Source organism: Engystomops pustulosus, chromosome 3, assembly GCF_040894005.1.
Source record: "Engystomops pustulosus chromosome 3, aEngPut4.maternal, whole genome shotgun sequence".
In the NCBI taxonomy this organism is placed as follows: domain Eukaryota; kingdom Metazoa; phylum Chordata; class Amphibia; order Anura; family Leptodactylidae; genus Engystomops; species Engystomops pustulosus.
The window spans coordinates 15,887,468-15,904,790 of NC_092413.1; the positions used below are offsets into that span (position 1 = coordinate 15,887,468).

Genomic DNA, 17,323 nt, shown 5'->3' on the forward strand with positions numbered 1-17,323 from the left:
TCATCCATTCCAATCTGTAGATCAGACACAATTTACAATCTGCTCAGCTCCTCCTGCTCTATAACATGCTACCTACAGATAGGACACAATATACAATCTGCTCAGCTCCTCCTGCTCTATAACATGCTGCCTGCAGATAGGACACTATGTACAATCTGCCCAGCTCCTCCTGCTCTATAACATGCTACCTGCAGATAGGACACTATGTATAATCTGCTCAGCACCTCCTGCTCTATATCATGCTGCCCGCAGATAGGACACTATGTACAATCTGCTCAGCTCCTCCTGCTCTATAACATGCTGCCTGCAGATAGGACACTATGTACACTCTGCTCAGCGCATCCTGCTCTATAACATGCTGCCTGCAGATAGGACACTATGTATAATCTGCTCAGCACCTCCTGCTCTATATCATGCTGCCCGCAGATAGGACACTATCTGCAATCTGCTCAGCTCCTCCTGCTCTATAACATGCTACCTGCAGATAGGACACTATGTATAATCTGCTCAGCACCTCCTGCTCTATATCATGCTGCCCGCAGATAGGACACTATGTACAATCTGCTCAGCTCCTCCTGCTCTATAACATGCTGCCTGCAGATAGGACACTATGTACACTCTGCTCAGCGCATCCTGCTCTATAACATGCTGCCTGCAGATAGGACACTGTGTACAATCTGCTCAGCTCCTCCTGCTCTATAACATGCTGCCTGCAGATAGGACACTATGTACACTCTGCTCAGCTCCTCCTCCTCTATAACATGCTGCATGCAGATAGGACACTATGTACACTCTGCTCAGCGCATCCTGCTCTATAACATGCTGCCTGCAGATAGGACACTATGTACAATATGCTCAGCCCCTCCTGCTCTATAACATGCTGCCTGCAGATAGGACACTGTACAATCTGCTCAGCTCCTTGTGCTCTATAACATGCTGCCTGCAGATAGGACACTATGTACAATCTGCTCAGCTCCTCCTGCTCTATAACATGCTGCCTGCAGATAGGACATTATATACAATCTGCTCCGCTCCTCCTGCTCTATAACATGCTGCCTGCAGATAGGACATTATATACAATCTGCTCCGCTCCTCCTCCTCTATAACATGCTGCCTGCAGATAGGACACTATGTATAATCTGCTCAGCACCTCCTGCTCTATATCATGCTGCCCGCAGATAGGACACTATGTACAATCTGCTCAGCTCCTCCTGCTCTATAACATGCTGCCTGCAGATAGGACACTATGTACACTCTGCTCAGCGCATCCTGCTCTATAACATGCTGCCTGCAGATAGGACACTATGTATAATCTGCTCAGCACCTCCTGCTCTATATCATGCTGCCCGCAGATAGGACACTATCTGCAATCTGCTCAGCTCCTCCTGCTCTATAACATGCTACCTGCAGATAGGACACTATGTATAATCTGCTCAGCACCTCCTGCTCTATATCATGCTGCCCGCAGATAGGACACTATGTACAATCTGCTCAGCTCCTCCTGCTCTATAACATGCTGCCTGCAGATAGGACACTATGTACACTCTGCTCAGCGCATCCTGCTCTATAACATGCTGCCTGCAGATAGGACACTGTGTACAATCTGCTCAGCTCCTCCTGCTCTATAACATGCTGCCTGCAGATAGGACACTATGTACACTCTGCTCAGCTCCTCCTCCTCTATAACATGCTGCATGCAGATAGGACACTATGTACACTCTGCTCAGCGCATCCTGCTCTATAACATGCTGCCTGCAGATAGGACACTATGTACAATATGCTCAGCCCCTCCTGCTCTATAACATGCTGCCTGCAGATAGGACACTGTACAATCTGCTCAGCTCCTTGTGCTCTATAACATGCTGCCTGCAGATAGGACACTATGTACAATCTGCTCAGCTCCTCCTGCTCTATAACATGCTGCCTGCAGATAGGACATTATATACAATCTGCTCCGCTCCTCCTCCTCTATAACATGCTGCCTGCAGATAGGACACTATGTACAATATGCACAGCCCCTCCTGCTCTATAACATGCTTCCTGCAGATAGGACACTATGTACAATCTGCTCAGCTCCTCCTGCTCTATAACATGCTGCCTGCAGATAGGACACTATGTACAATCTGCTCAGCCCCTCCTGCTCTATAACATGCTGCCTGCAGATAGGACACTGTACAATCTGCTCAGCTCCTTGTGCTCTATAACATGCTGCCTGCAGATAGGACACTATGTACAATCTGCTCAGCTCCTTGTGCTCTATAACATGTTGCCTGCAGACAGGACACTATGTACAATCTGCTCAGCTCCTCCTGCTCTATAACATGCTTCTGCAGATAGGACACTGTATACAATCTGCTCATGTTTTACCACACTATGCGATTTTATGAATGTAAGTGCAAAGGGAAATCGAAGGAACCCTCCGCTTCTTGTGAGGAGACATTCACCACTCATTTTCCCCCACAGTTGCCATATGCAATTGGACATTTCTTGCGAGCCCACCGATAGATCCAACTGCTCCCCTCCTCATCTCTACTGCTCCATGCTAATCCCAGGTCCTACGGATCCAGTGTTACCGATCTTGTCTCATGACCCGGTGAACCCCCAAGTCTTAGTAGAACCCATAAACCACTTCTCTTCCATTCCCCTAGGTTCCTACCTTTTGCGGTTATCACGTCTGTAAATGATCGCATCCTTTGAGGAAAGTGAAATGATAATTAGCAGATAGTTATAGAAAATAATTATAATTTATGCTGAATAAATTCCAGGCCAAACCCCGTAATGTTGTCATTAATCACTGCCGCGCTGCAGCCATGTTTTTTTTTTTTGTCCTCGCGAAAATACAGAATTAAAGCATTAATTTTCCGCAAATTGATACTGAGAGAAGTTTCCACCCCTAGTCTTGGAATATGCAAATTACAGGACAATAATTGAAGTGTGCAACCACAGAGGATACATTTGTGAATTAGGGGGAAAGTCTCGAGGTGTAACCCCGCGCTCGCCGGTAGTGCGGTGACCTTGTCATGTTCTGAGGATCTCATCATTGTATGCGGATCGTCTGATGGGATCGCAATAGCAAAATACCGGGATCAAGACTATAAAAAAAATTGTATAAAATACTTTAAGAGAACATTCCATCTCATGTACATATAACATATCCATAAGTATGTATCACATTCATGCTGGGATGTGCACCCACCCTTATCCATAATGGGGCACATTTACTAAGGGTACTCTTCCGACGATTTCCGTTTTGCGAAGAGGATTTTGTTGCACGTGATCAGATTTTGGCGCCAAAATCCATGTCAAATTCCATGCCAAAAAATCGGGGTGGGGGGTGGGGCGTCGGTCGGCCGATCACATGTGACACAATCCCAGGCGTGATCCCCGAAAACTCCGGAAAACCTGCCGTAAATGCAGACCTTAGTAAATAAGCCCCAGTGTATTTACTGTGTGAATTTAATCTTTTCTACGTCATTATATTTATTTACTGTTTTACAGTTTTGTATGAAATGACTGGTTATTTGATACAGATGAATGCAGTGTAAATATCTATACAGGCGGTCCCCTACTTAAGGACACCCGACTTACAGACAACCCCTAGTTACAGACAGACCCCTCTGACCTCTGGTGACCTCTCTGGATGTTACTATAGTCCCAGGCTGCAATGATCAGCTGTAAGGTGTCTGTACTGAAGCTTTATTGATAATCCTTGGTCCCATTACAGCAAAAACTCCAATTGTCACTGGGGCCAATTTTTTTTCTTTGTCTGGAGCTACAATTATAAAATATACAGTTTCGACTTACATACAAATTCAACTTAAGAACAAACCTCCGGACCCTATCTTGTACGTAACCCGGGGACTGCCTGTATATAACTATTACTGTACTATATTACTATTACTATAATTACACTGGTGTTATTTGATCATTTCTCTGTATTTCTCCAGGTCCTCGCTGTGACGGCTGTAGACTGGGCTTCCGAGGCGACGCGTCAGGAGCGCAGCGCTGTATACAATGCACGTGCAGTCCTTATGGCGCCATCAATCACTTCTGCAATCCCTCCAGTGGACAATGTAAATGCAGAGAGAACGTCGGCGGAGCTGACTGTGACACCTGTATTGACAACTATTATGGGTTGGACGCTGACGGTTGTAAACCCTGCGAGTGTCACACGGAAGGGATTATCCCTGGAACAGTTTGTGACGCGGTGACAGGGCAATGTGTTTGTCAGCGTAATGTTGGTGGACGGCGGTGCGATGAATGCTCCGAGGGCTACTACAAATCCACTCAGAACGGCTCCACGTCGTGTCTCCCCTGCCGATGTGATGGATCAGGGGCCGTAAACGCGTCTCAATCATGTGACCAGTCAACGGGACAATGTGTGTGCAAGGCCTCAGTCACGGGCCGGCGCTGTAGTACCTGCTCCGATCATACCTACAATCTGTCTAGTGAAAATAGTAGGGGCTGTCAAGATTGTAACTGTGACCCCAAAGGAACAGTTCAGGGGTCAACGTGCGACCCAGTTCATGGGCAATGTCAATGTTTGCCGAATTATCAAGGAAGGAGATGCGCCCAGTGTAAGCCTGGTAAGTAGTACACTACATGAGCGAATCCGGGGGGGAGATGTATCAGAAGTGTCGGAGAACAGATCTGTTCTAGTTGCTCATTGCAACCAATCAGAGCTCAGTTTTCATTTTATTTACTACTGTGGGAAAATGTAAGCTGAGATCTGATTGGTTGCCATGGGGAACAAAAACAGTTCTGCTCTTAGACAGTTCTGATAAATCTCAGCAGGTAAACATTCCTCTCTGTGGACTCCCAGGAGGCAGCGGAGATGTGCATTGTAGCTTAGAAGCGCATCTCAGCCTTGGTCCACTGGTTAGGGGCTTAGGCAGAAATCCAGGTGCAGTCTCTGCGCTATTGGCACGCAGAATGAAATATATATGACCTTCCAGATCTGGGGATTTCCAAGGGCTCCAACCAATCACCAACTTTGAACTGCAAACGAGTTAACAAATGGCAACATTTAATATAAACATCACGTACATTAACCTTCTAGTACACAGGCACAGGATCATATTTAATCCCATATTATGACATTAGATGGCAGCAATGGACAGCTCATAAATTAGGGGAATGTAACAGTCTGTCACTTAGACAGGGGGTTAAGTGGAACTAGCTTATCGTAAGGACCCATCCAGCGGGCCATTACACCTGTATATTCTTATTGGTGTTGGTAACCAACAGAATTAGCTTCTTGCCCTGTCTGTCAGAACAGGTGCAGGACATCTGTAAAATGGAAGTATAATGCAGAAGACTCCTTCCTCAAGGGAAGCACAAAGTGTTAGCTGCCAGAAGTGGAAGGAAACTGATTCTGTCCAGAAACATTAGCAGCAGCACCAGCAAGTGGTATATAGAAGCGAAAAATAGCAAATATGGTCGTTTTTATGCAAAAAAAACGGTGCAAATTACTTGTTTGTGGTTATCACTAGCCTGTATGGATATAAAAGAAGGCAGTGACTAAAAATTTGAGAAAGTGAATTTTAGAAACTTTCCATTTTTTAAGCCTGGTGAGATGCATGTGGTACGGTCAATGGTTAATCCCAGCTGCTACAATCTACTGTGTTTGTATAAGTGGCACATACGCTAATATGTCCTCTTTAGTGGATCACCATATTTCTAAATCTCCAGGCCTCACAGAAGCGCAGTTTAGTCATCATAGTTCATGGATCATGAGCAAATCATCTTACAAAAGTGTCTCTCATGTGTTAATCATGCAAGGCTGATTTTATTTTCCCCATGGTCCACTATAAAGTAATGGCTCCAGGAAGCTAAAATGCTTATCACATTAACCTCCTCAGCACCATCAATGACGCCCTGGTCTGCTTTACAGAAAGGGCAATTGCACCCCACACTGGTCTGATTTTAATGATACAGGACGGATCATTAAAAGGACACTTCAGCGGCTGCACAGGACCCATGCAGAATCACAGAACTTTCCATGGGTTAGGAATCGCTGACATCAATGGAAAATCTTCATGGTTCTACTGCTTATTTTTATACTTATAAATACGTATAAATGGTGATATTTCCCCCTTAGATATGTATTAGATACAGCAGAGCCAACTACATTGGGGCACGTTTACTTACCCGGTCCGACAGAGTTCACCCAAAGTGCATTGTCCGTGTATTATGAACTGTGCCACGATTTACTAAGATCGTGCGCCCGATACCCTGCATGTGTCACTTCCCCGCTCAGGTCCCAGGAGTTCACCTTCTTTTTCCTGGTGCATGTAAGTGCATTGTCTTGTGACACAATTTGAATCTTAAATCCCGCGCTCAGTCCGGATCAGTTGGATCATCCGATGCTGCGCCGATGGGTTGCATGGAAGCAGCGCAGCTGCGCCAAAAAATGGTCATGTGTGACACAATCCCAGTGCAGACCTCTGTTAAATACCTGTCCAAGCCGTGCAATCCCTAAAAAAGGTGCAAAGGTGTGATCCGCCACCCTTAGTAAATGAGCCCCATTGTGTTTCCGTACTTAGGATAGTCTCCCCTCCTCCAGTTTGTATGTTTCCTCACTCCTGGCTTGCTTAGTGGGGAGGTTTTTACCTGTATGATGTAAGGTCTATGCTGTGCCCTCTGAGCCAATCAGAATAATTCAAAACTGAAGCTCCCTCTCCCCTCTCACAGCATCCACACACAGCAGCTACATTGGATGCATTTTGATGGCCTGCACTGAAGATAATATTTAGATTTAGGGAAAGGCGGAGCTAAGATACTTTCCCCGACTAAAGCTATAAAATGCTAGAAAAACTTAGAATAAAGTAAATTTACAACAAGTAAATAATGTAGGAAGCCAAGACTAAATTTGTATTTCTAAATCATTTGATTTGTATTCAGTATTTTGTAGCTGTTTTTCCCTCTACAGTCTCTATCTCTCAGTATAGGTGTGCCTTGAGGTTAAAGGTGAGTAATTGCTGCTATGCTGCCTTACCCCGCCCACACACAGTGATTGACAGTGACAGTCCTGATTACCCCACCCACACACAGTGATTGACAGTGAGAGTCCTGATTACCCTGCCCACACACAGTGATTGACAGTGAGAGTCCTGATTACCCCGCCCACACACAGTGATTGACAGTGAGAGTCCTGATTACCCCATCCACACACAGTGATTGACAGTGAGAGTCCTGATTACTCCACCCACACACTGTGATTGTCAGTGAGAGTCCTGATTAACCCGCCTACACACAGTGATTGACAGTGAGAGTCCTGATTACCTGCCCACACTCAGTGATTGACAGTGAGAGTCCTGATTACTCCTCCCACACACAGTGATTGACAGTGAGAGTCCTGATTACCCCGCCCACACACAGTGATTGACAGTGAGAGTCCTGATTACCCTTCCCACACTCAGTGATTGACAGTGAGAGTCCTGATTACTCCTCCCACACACAGTGATTGACAGTGAGAGTCCTGATTACCCCGCCCACACACAGTGATTGACAGTGAGAGTCCTGATTACCCCGCCCGCACACAGTGATTGATAGTGAGAGTCCTGATTATCCCGCCCACATGTAGTGATTGACAGTGAGAGTCCTGATTACCCTTCCCACACACAGTGATTGACAGTGAGAGTCCTGATTACCACGCCCACACACAGTGATTGGCAGTGAGAGTCCAGATTACCCCTCCCACACACAGTGATTGGCAGTGAGAGTCCTGATTACCCCATCCATCTAACCTTTGCTTCAACCCTTCCTTCTTCTGGATCCCATTATCTGGGTCTTAAGGTGCATGCAGCTTTCAGGAGTTGAAGAGCTAGAGCACCTATACCCACTTTCTACCCTCCATTTCCTACAAAACCCTGGTGATAAAAGGCGGCTTCCCCTACATTATATGTCTTAGTCTCTGAGCTGTGATTACTAGTCTCTAGTTTCTAGTGTTGATGTCTGCCCAGCCTGACCTTACTGTTGGCCTCTACTCTGACCTTACGTGACTTTCCTTTGCCTGACCCTTTTGGCTCCCTCTCTACATGTCTTGTCCTACATTTGCCAGTTGTCAAAAGTACAGAGACTGCTCCGAGAGGTAAAGGCCTTCTGATCCTTTCGAACCATAGACCAGATCCCTCTATCAGGGTTAAAGGTTGAAAACCAGCAGGGGCATTTAGGATAACTCCCAACCAAATCTGGTCTGGTGGGTACATAACCCACTGCCCATTATCACTGCATACTACAAAGTTTTGCCATATGATGGTCAGATGTACTGGTCCAAACCTGAGGAACCCCCTATGTGGCCAGTAGGTCCTACTAGCATGCAGGCAAGTTTGATGGTGGAAACTCAACAACATCCTTAAAGAGATGTTGAAGTTCAGGAGGGGATTAAGACCACCGTGGACCCTTGTATGAATATTACAGCCCCCACAAGTCTGGAATCACTACCTACATATGGAACTAGAACCAAGCTTCTTGGAGAATGAAAGATGTGTCCCATTTGATTTAAATCTGCAGTTTTAGGTCCTTTTTAGAACCTTCAAAGTTTATGAAATGGCTCTTGTGTAAATGTGTATTCGGTGGGTGGTTTGGGTGGTTATGGGCCCCCTAGAAGGCTTGCACCCATGGCCACCCATGGCCACCCACCACATTTTGTACTGAGAAGGACCAAACCACCCAACAAACAAATGTATGAGGATTTCATGGATGAAGGTCCTTCTTGGCATAACATTTGGTGGGTGGTTTGGGTGGCCATGGGCCCCACAGAAGGCTTGGACCCATGGCCACCCAAACCACCTACCAAATTTTGTACTGAGAAGGATGAAACCACCCACCAAACAGATGTATGAGGATTTCATGGGTGAAAGTCCTTCTCAGTACAAAATATTGTGGGTGGTTTGGGTGGCCATGTGTCCCCTGGAACGCTTGGGCCCATAGCCACCCAAACCACCCACCAAATTTTCAATTGAGAAGGACCTTCACCCATGAAATCCTCATAGTCTGTTTGGTGGGTGGTTTGGCCCTTCTCAGCACAAAATTTGGTGGATGGTTTTGGTGGCTATGGGCCCAAGCCTTCTGTGGGGCCCATGGCCACCCAAACCACCCACCAAATTTTGTACTGAGAAGGATCTTCACCCATTAAATCCTCATACATCTGTTTGGTGGGTGGTTTGGTCTGTCTCAGTTCAAAATTTGGTGGGTGGTTTGTGTTGCCCTTCAAAAAGCTTGGGCTAGTCCACTACTGCTGACCTTTCATCTCTGCCAGCCACTAAAAGGCAACGACTTCTTTAACCCATTTCGAAATTTTTGAAAAACATCTCCATAACGATTTCTCACCTCCCAATTTTATCTTAATATGAAGAGACACATGCATAAAATGCTTTGAGCTTTTAGCCCTTTTTTGCTTAAAAAAAAAATGGTAAAAAATGACGAAAAAAAAAAAAAATTCTTCCAAATCCATAGAGAGAATTTTGCAGCTTTCCTTGGCGAAGGGAATCAAAATTAATTGTACTTAAAAAAAAAAAATGGCCCCCATCTCCTTGTAACCTGTGATGAGTAAAAATGTTCAAGGAATACATTTGGTTCAAGTGAAATTTATAGGCAATTTGTTAAAGTAGGAGCGCCCATTAGAAGGTGCATTAAAGCCATATTGGTTTTAATACGCCACTCAATAACTGGAACAGAGGTTAAAAACACAGCTTAACCTCCATTAAGAATATTTTTGAAATGTTTTAATCTAAAATTATTTGGGGCGTAGACTAATAAATATGACAACAGCCGCTGTTTTCCCTTTCAAATTTCCCCCCCTCGGGGCAAAGTAACCTAGTGACATCTTAAGGGGGCACTTAATCAGCGCAGACTAGAAGAAGGCAGGGAAGTGGAGTCAAGATTTCTCCAGATCGGTCACCCCTCACCCCACCCCCGTCCTTGACAGCAGAAGACAAAGGTCTATTCCGGGCTCCTGGACTGCGGAGTCGTCTCATTTGAATGTGAAAGACAATGCCGGGAGGGGGGGATCCTTCGTAATTGCAGAAAATTCTTGATGCGTTTTACGTGTAGAGGGCAAGTGCTGCCTAAATACATCATTTACATTTCTATACGTTACATAGCGGAGCAGAGTTTGTTGAGCGCACAATTCATTGCTATGTCTTATAACAAAGAGACGGAAGTGTAACTTCAAGGGTCACCAACACCATGGAGGGGAGTTATAAACGCACTTGCGCCACAATTCTGGTGGTTTCGCACCTAAAACACTGTCTAAAATGCCTTGTGCCACAGTTATCAAAGCTTTTAGACCTTTTATTGGCCCTTTCCCGACTTGTCTCATTAAGGGGCGTGGCCTTGGGTGGAATGGGCGTGGTCTCGTAAGGAATGTGTGTGGCTTGTTTGAAATCATCCGTGCAACCAAAATTCTGGCGCACAGTTTACACCAACTAAAAGTAGGTCTAAACTAGGAACCGACAACTGCACCAGAATTCATCATCACAACGATAGGTCTAGTGCAACAAAAGATAAGTGTTTTCCAGCTAGAAAATGGCGGAACCTGAGCCCCATTGTTAAATCCCCACCACCACCACCACATATATTACCCCATTACCCTGTTTTATGTGAAATCTTGCCTGTTTACCCATAAAAAAAAAATCTCCTCCATAGTCATATGCAAATGAGCTGTGAAGAGTCATATTTTGGCTGAAATGAGTCATGTTTAAAGGAGGAGCATAACTTTATCTTCGATTCTATAGCACCTACAAAAAATGCTGGTGTCATATAAAAGAAAATAATCTCATCTATCAAATCTCACTAGGCTCATGATTCTATGAAAACTGGAGAAATGGGCAAGTAAAGACATAGGGGAACATTTACTTACCCGGTCCCTCGGAATTCCCGAAAGTGCATTGTCCGACCAGAATGCACTGCCTGATGCGATCTGAAAAATGACATTCTTATTTGTAATATGACACCATATAAGTTACAATCCCCCTGCAGCCTCTAAGCTTGACTCATCTCAGGGGAAATCTGACTCTTTTCTGCTCATTGTCACATGACTTTGGATGAAAAATTTTTTTTTATAGATAAATGGGTGAGATTTCAAATAAAAGAGGGAATTCTATAATGTCCATTTCATGCTCTACCTGAGGAGGCTGGTAGTTTAACCAGTTCCTTACTGCTGTATGACTATATATGTCGTACAGCATTAACGGCTGTATGAAGAGGGCTGAAGCGCTGAGCCCTCTCCATATGCGGCAGGTGTTAGCTGCTTGTTGGCAATTGCCACGGTCTGTGCTAGTACTGATCGAAGCTGACAGCAGCACCTAACAGCTCTTACCATTGGGGCACCATCTTGGATGGACCTTACCCTGGCTCCCTATTCCTGCACCTACTCTGGGCACCATGGGGTTGATCAAGGAATAACTGATGCCATTTTCACAGCATATCAGGTCTGAACAGGGATTTCTTAAACTAAATCAGATGAATTTGCACTAAAAATGTTATCATTGTTTTTCACATTGGCTTCATGACCAAAAAAAAAAAATCCACAGAATCCATCAAATTCTAATGATGGTCCAAAGCAGAAATATGTAAAATATTCAGGAACCCAGCAGCAAGAGTTCACTGTCCCGACTGGAGAACAAAAAATTACACACTTCATATTAAAAACAGTGATCGGTTGTTGAGAATTGCTTTTTGTAGATGTTTTTTCAGTCTAGTTATTAGGGGGCCCTGAGTGAGAGACATCCCCTTAGAAGTGTCCTGCCTCAGACAACAATTGGCTGAGACTAAACTTCCTGCTTGCTTAAACAGAAACAGGAAATGAAGACTGGGGAGGCCACTTCCGGCCAAGACAGGAAGTGAAGGCTGGACAGGAAGTGATGGTTAGATAGGAAGTAGAGGTTAGAGGAAACCAAATCTTAAACTGGGATCAGTAAAGGTGAGTGTCACGGGTGCACCCATGCTCTGCTGCCGCTGTCCCCGCTCCCCCAGGTCAGTACTTATCTCTCCCGGGTTCTGATGGTTCCGTCGCGGTCCCGTCGAAGCCACAGGTCTGCTTCCTGGCTACGCCGCGCGCTCCCGCTGCGTCGACTCCTTCAGGATTTAAAGGGCCAGCGTCCTCCTAATTGGGCTGGCATTTCCGGACTCCTATATAGCCCGGCGGCTCCCAGCATCCCCTGCCGGATCTTCAAGTCTTTCCACTACAGAGAAAGACCTCCGTGTTTCCTGAGCGTTACCAGACGTTTTGTTTTTCGGTGCGTTTAGAGACGCCTCCGTGTTTCCCGTGTTCCTGTGGTATTCCCGCGTTCTTGTGGCATTCCTGTGTTTCTGTGGCGTTCCTGTGGCGGTCCTGTACCCCTGTGGTGGTCCTGTGTTCCTGTGGTGGTCCTGTGTTCCTGCCTTCCCAAGGTCCTGCCATCCCGAGGTCCTGCCATCCCGAGGTCCTGCCATCCCAAGGTCCTGCCATCCCGAGGTCCTTCCTACCCGAGGTCCTGCTTACCTGAGGTCCCTACCTTGGCTGCCACCGTAGGCCTAGTTGCACCCATGGAGCGACCTGGTGGCTCCCTGCCGCAGCAAGACTATCCCGCTTTGCAGTGGACACTGGTGAAGACCAGGGGTCCACTTAGACTTCGCTCCCAGGTTGCGGCTAGTACCATCAACCCCCGCGGTGATCCAGGGAGTCCACAGACTTTTAGCCTCAAGAGACTCTCCCACACCCCCGTGTGTGACAGTGAGCATTGCTCATTTTATTTGACAAAAACATTCAAATATCTAGCCAGAAAACACAATCACATAAAAATAATACAAAAGATAACAATTAATTAATAATAATAACAATCATTATCATTACAAAAAAATTCTGCTAACCTAAGAAAACATCCGGAATACTTGTTTAAAAAGTTTCAACTGAGCAAAAACAACTTTCTTTTTTCTCGGAGTGTCCTACGTGCCGTCGATTTCAGGCAAACAAAACACAAAACGGGATCTTGGAGCCAATAAAATAAATTACCTGCTTTGTCAAACCTTTTTGTTGGCGATGATATTGTAAACTCCCGTTGAGTGACTTTGCAAGATGTCACTTTCTTGAAAACGCTGGCACGCTCCGAGCTTTCTGCTCGATTTGTCCAGGCGCCAAAATGGAAAGCAACCCAGTTTCTGGCGTTAGAGGCCCAAAATTTGTATATTCGTAGAGTATAAAACATCTTTTCCTTAGAAATAATTCTGTGTTGATTTCTCTAATTTTGGGAGTTGATTTTTATTACTTATTCATGGACTGCATTTATTATAAATCATCTTGGTTTTATAGGGCACTAACTGTCCTCAATAAGATGGAGAAAACTTAACCTTTTAGAGATCGGGTGGATGGAAGAGTGTACAGTGATGTGGTCCATCTGATGACCCACTATGAGATAGTTCCTTCCCAAGCTTTTTCTTACCCTCCAAAGGTTAAGACCCAACGAAGGTTACAGATCAATGGCTTTCCTTGTTTTTCGAGAGAGAACCTAAATGCACCTTCCGTCTTCCCACCATGAAACCATAAAAGTTTCTCCATAGTGGAGGGTAAAGGCCAAACACTCCCCACCGAGATCTCCTATGGTCTACCACGAAAGGTGTAACATTTGTGTCAGCATCATCCTTGAGCCGTTATGTCTGACCGAGGAGACGCTGATTTTATCTCTTAATTCCGTTGTACTTTGTTTGGGTGAACATGGGTGATTTTGTACGTCGCTGCCATCTCGACTTCTGGACTATTCTTTCTTGTTTGTGTTGTTTGTCCTGTTTCGTGTTTGCACTTTGGCTTAGGTAGGGGCCATTTTTAAGTTGTCCCCTAGCATTTAGGAAAGGAGAGACAAGTAGGTAGGACATTTTGGGTAGCTTGAGTTTAGGGATCACTGTACATTCTGTGTTCCTGTACCTGGTCCCCTCAGGGCCAGCTGCACCATGAAAATTTCCCTTATTTTGGTTCAGAGTTATACATAGCTCTATTTACACCCTATGTGTGCGGTGCTTCTAGAGAACATACGCAGTCTTGTTTTTCTAGAAGACAATTTGAGTAAGTTGAAAGTTAACTTACAAGGTAGAAAATGTTTCATACTTTTGGAGGTTGCATAGGTTTCACAAGGAGATGTATCTGTAAAAATCTTTACACCAGTTGGTATCTTCACAAAAAGAAAGAGTTACAAGGAGAAGGACTACCTCTAAGGCCTCTCATCCCATAAAAATAGGACTGGTGAGAGCTCAAGTCCTGATGAAGGACAGGACACATTTTTATAGACGGATGTCTCATCTTTGTGGAGGATTGGTTGAGGCTCTGGTTGATATATCAAGACAATGGGCGTCATTTACTAAGGGCCCGATTCGCGTTTTCCCGACGTGTTACCCGAATATTTCCAATTTACACCGATTTTCCCTGTATTGCCCCGGGATTTTGGCGCACGCGATCGGATTGTGGCGCATCGGCGCTGGCATGCATGCGACGGAAATCGGGGGCGTGGCCGAGCGAAAACCCGATGGATTCGGAAAAAACGCAGCATTTAAAACAATAAAAGTGTCGCTTGGGACGCGTTTACCTTCACTCAGCCCGGCTCGGTGAATTCCAGTGCGTTCAGATGCTTTTCAGCGCAGCAGCGCCACCTGGTGGACGGCGGAGGAACTGCCTTGATGAATCCCGGCCGGACCCGAATCCACCGCAGAGAACGCGCCGCTGGATCGAGAACGGACCGGGTAAGTAAATCTGCCCCAATATTTCGAGGTAGAGGTTGGGGTTAAGCCTCCTCTTCAGGGCTCTTATAGGAACCACATAGTCTGCCTGTATGTATACAAGATACTCCCAATACAAAGAATAAAGGTGATGGTGTACATCAAGCCACCACTCCATGGAGGACAAAGGTCCATCAAGTCCTAGAGGAAGCAAAATATTTACTTCTATGATTGCTGGACTCCAGTCCAAAAAATGTAAAAATTCAGTTTTGGTGCAAGATTTGAGGCTTTGTGTCAATGTTGGGCAGGTTCTCTTTATGATGGATAAGTAGTTCCCTTCACTGACCGTACCAATGCTTTTCCATGTTGTCCCATGCTTCCACCAAACCTAACTATCTCCTATATCTATATCATCACTATAGAATATGTTGATTTATTGTGTTTTTTATCTTTCCTTTTTTCCCCAGGTTTTTATATCTCTAGTGACAGGAGTAGCCTGGGGTGTGTGCCGTGTGATTGCCATCCACGAGGATCCACTAATGCCACCTGTGATGCTATGACCGGCCAGTGCTACTGTCAGGACTCTTCTCTGACCGGTCTTAAGTGTGATCAGTGTCGTGAGACATTTTTTGGATTTGATTCAGATGCCGGGAGGTAGGTGGGCATTGCCTATTTCAGCAAGCTATTTCTCTCACCTATGTAGCTGGTTCATGGAGCACCATGATGGATGGGTCCCGATGGAGCTTGTGCCATTAAGTGACCAGGGCGGATAAGACTGCCATGTGCTGTAGGAATGTTATAGCCCCTACAAGTCTGGAATCACCTACTACATATGGTGCCAGAATCGGCTTCTTGGGAAATGGAGGATGAATCTTTTCTGTCTTATTTCTATTGGAAGTTTCAGGACCCATGGAGGATCATGAAGAACCTGAAATGGCTCTTGTGTAAATGTCTATTGTGAGCAGAAACAGATGTATGAGAATTTATTGGGTAAAGTTACTTCACAGTATAAAATTTAGTGGGTGGTTTGGGTAGCCATGGGCCCCCTAGAAGGCTTGGGCCCCAACCGCCTATATTATTATCCACTACTACAGAACAGTGAGGCATGGCAGGCGGTTTCTGGCCAGGAACTGGCAGAGGATATAGCACAATTCTACTTCGGACAGGACCTGGAGTATAACCTGTCACGGGTGCCTCTGTGACCCATATTTCGGGTCGCAGGCCCACCGGTATACCTCCGTGTGCTCCAGCGTGTAACTCCGACGCACGCGTACCCGTGTCCTAGGGCGCATGCGCCGGCTCTGTAAAGTTTAAAGGGCCAGTGCGCCGATAATTGCCACTGGCCAGTTGCTTGCCCTGATAAATTCCAGCCCCTTCCTGTGTTCCCTGCCGGATCTTTGTGCTTCCATGTCTGAGAGAAAGCTGTATTCCAAGCCCTCTGCAATTATCCTGATTTCCCGTTGTGACGTCGATTCTATTCCTGACTCCGATCCTGTGCTGCCAGTCCTGACCTACCGCTACATTCCCGACTCTGATCCTGTGCTGCCTGTCTTGACCTTCTGCCTGTTCCTGACCACGCTTCTGCCTCACGATTCTGTACTTCACCTTGGCCGCCTGTGGAACGACCTGGTGGTACCACACTGCAACAAGTACAGCCCGCTTTGCGGTGGGCTCTGGTGAAAACCGGACACAAACTCCCAGCTGTGGAGCCGGCCCCAAACATCAGGATGCTCTAGCACGTGCGGGGGGACGGGGTTCACATCATACACTGCCACACAATGCACCAGGGGTATGATACTTCCCCCCAAATTACATATCCACACATTCATGCACCTCATACATATTTATCTATCACCTATTCTATCTATCTATCTATCTATCTATCTGTCTGTCTGTCTGTCTGTCTGTCTGTCTGTCTATCTATCTATTTATCTATGTATCTATCTATCTATTTATCTATCTATCTATCTATTTATCCATCTATCTCATATCTATCTATCTATCTATCTATCTATTTATCTATCTATCTCATATCTATCTATCTATCTATCTATCTATCTATCTATCTATCTATCTTATATCTATCTATCTCATATCTATCTCATATCTATCTATCTATCTCATATCTATCTATCTCATATCTATCTATCTATCTATCTATTTATCTATCTGTCTATCTATCTATCTATCTATCTATCTCATATCTATCTATCTATCTATCTATCTATCTATCCATTTTGCATATATCTATTCATGTTCCTGAGTGTCCTGAGTGTTCTCCCTGTATTCCGGCTCCTCTCCCATCACACAGATGTGGTGCGGTGCAGGTCTGTGGCCCTCTACTGGACGAGCCGTGCACTCATCCTATAGGCACAGTAATAACCGGATCAATGAGCGGCACAGATTGATGATTTCTGGAAACCCGGACAGATTGGTGTTTATGAAATTCACTTGATGTGAGAAGTTTTCCCTCAAGAAAAATGATGGTTTTAATTGATTGCTAGTCCAGATCTTACAGCACCTGGAGAGTCCACGCTATAAGGTTCCTCTATATTAATAGTCCAGAAGCCATTTATCCCGGGAAAGAAATCAATATGACAAAGCGCCGCACTTTAGTTTTCTCTCTATTTTTTCC

General features: G+C 45.3%; 1 protein-coding gene across 5 annotated transcripts in view; it reads left to right on the forward strand.

The window, feature by feature from the left end:
• The window catches only part of USH2A (usherin), a 493,686-nt gene that overhangs the window by 98,243 nt on the left and 378,120 nt on the right, over nt 1–17,323 (forward strand). For all 5 annotated transcript variants that reach the window (XR_011854013.1, XM_072140122.1, XM_072140124.1 and 2 more), the window contains exons 13-14: nt 3,948–4,586; nt 15,156–15,342. Coding sequence is in view for 4 of the 5 variants with exons in the window: in XM_072140122.1 (XP_071996223.1) it covers nt 3,948–4,586; nt 15,156–15,342 (826 nt within the window). In the remaining variant the exon portion in view is untranslated. The remainder of the gene's footprint in view (nt 1–3,947; nt 4,587–15,155; nt 15,343–17,323) is intronic.